Source organism: Aphanomyces invadans, assembly GCF_000520115.1.
Source record: "Aphanomyces invadans strain NJM9701 unplaced genomic scaffold supercont1.26, whole genome shotgun sequence".
Taxonomy (NCBI): domain Eukaryota; phylum Oomycota; class Saprolegniomycetes; order Saprolegniales; family Verrucalvaceae; genus Aphanomyces; species Aphanomyces invadans.
In genome coordinates this window covers 300,526-301,570 of record NW_008580171.1, presented here as the reverse complement: position 1 = coordinate 301,570, position 1,045 = coordinate 300,526, and the positions used below count along the sequence as shown (strand labels likewise).

The following is a 1,045-nucleotide window of genomic DNA, read 5'->3' as shown; positions in this document are numbered from 1 at the left end:
GACGCAATCATGGCAAACGGTTGAAAGTCTCAACTGCTTCCTAACAATTCCAGCTAACTATTGTGAAGACCCTCGAAGTCTTCATGAAAATCGCTGCGACATTAGAGAGATTCTGCAAACGTCCGTTCCCGCTCCCGTTCCGCTCCCAAAGCCATTTTTCTGACATGTTGGCGCGAACAGAATTCACTGTCAAAATCTATTTGTCCTGCAAGGTTCTGTTGCCGTTCAGCTCCGACAAGTCCGCATAAACTTGACAACATCCGGAAGCACTTTGTACGTAGCGCAACCTGGCAATTGCGTCGCGCCGCGATGGTGCTCACACTGAGAGAGCTCGCGCAAATCGTTCCGTTTGTGAAGTCAGCTCGTCAAAAGAAGAACTTCCTGCTCCTGTGTGCTCTCAGCTACGTCGATCGGCCGTTGTACCCAGACGTTCGGTACAATCTCAGCGCCGTGTCCGATGCAAACGCTCTGCTGGAATACAGATTCGACGTCGCAGGAATCAGGAGGCTAGCGTACCTTCTCGGCCTCCCCGCTGTTGTGATAACAAAGCGGCGTTACCGGGTCACTCGCGACGAGGCGATGTGTGTATTGCTCGGTCGGCTTGCCTTTCCCGTTCGGTTCCACACGATGACCAAAACGTTTGGCCGCTCCAGGGCGGCACTCTGCGAAATCTTTGCGCACGTAGTTGGAGAGATATACGACCGGTGGAAATCCCTGATGTATTTCAACGATCGTCTCGTACGCGAAAACATGGACACGTACTGCCAAGCGGTTCATGCTAAGGGCGCCCCCTTATCCAATGTCTACGGATTTATCGATGGAACCAAGTTGCAGACGTGCCGTATTTCTCCCACCTGTGAGGGAAATAACTTGCAACGCCAGGTGTACAGTGGACACAAACGTGTACACTGCCTCAACTACCAAGCGATCGCGGCCCCCGATGGAATTTGCATCCACTTCTTTGGACCCGTGGAAGGGCGCCGACACGACACCACCATGCTGCGCCTGAGCCGTCTGTCCGAGCACCTGGCACGACACCCGGCGT

General features: G+C 53.8%; 1 protein-coding gene across 1 annotated transcript; it reads left to right on the top strand.

Annotated features, from left to right (window-relative positions):
* Positions 1–309: 309 nt before the first annotated feature.
* H310_10425 (hypothetical protein) lies at positions 310–1,009 on the top strand (the record flags this gene model as incomplete). Its single annotated transcript, XM_008876811.1, has 2 exons — positions 310–841; positions 891–1,009. 2 exons carry the CDS (start codon positions 310–312, stop codon positions 1,007–1,009), a joined length of 651 nt encoding a protein of 216 aa, XP_008875033.1.
* Positions 1,010–1,045: the final 36 nt, after the last annotated feature.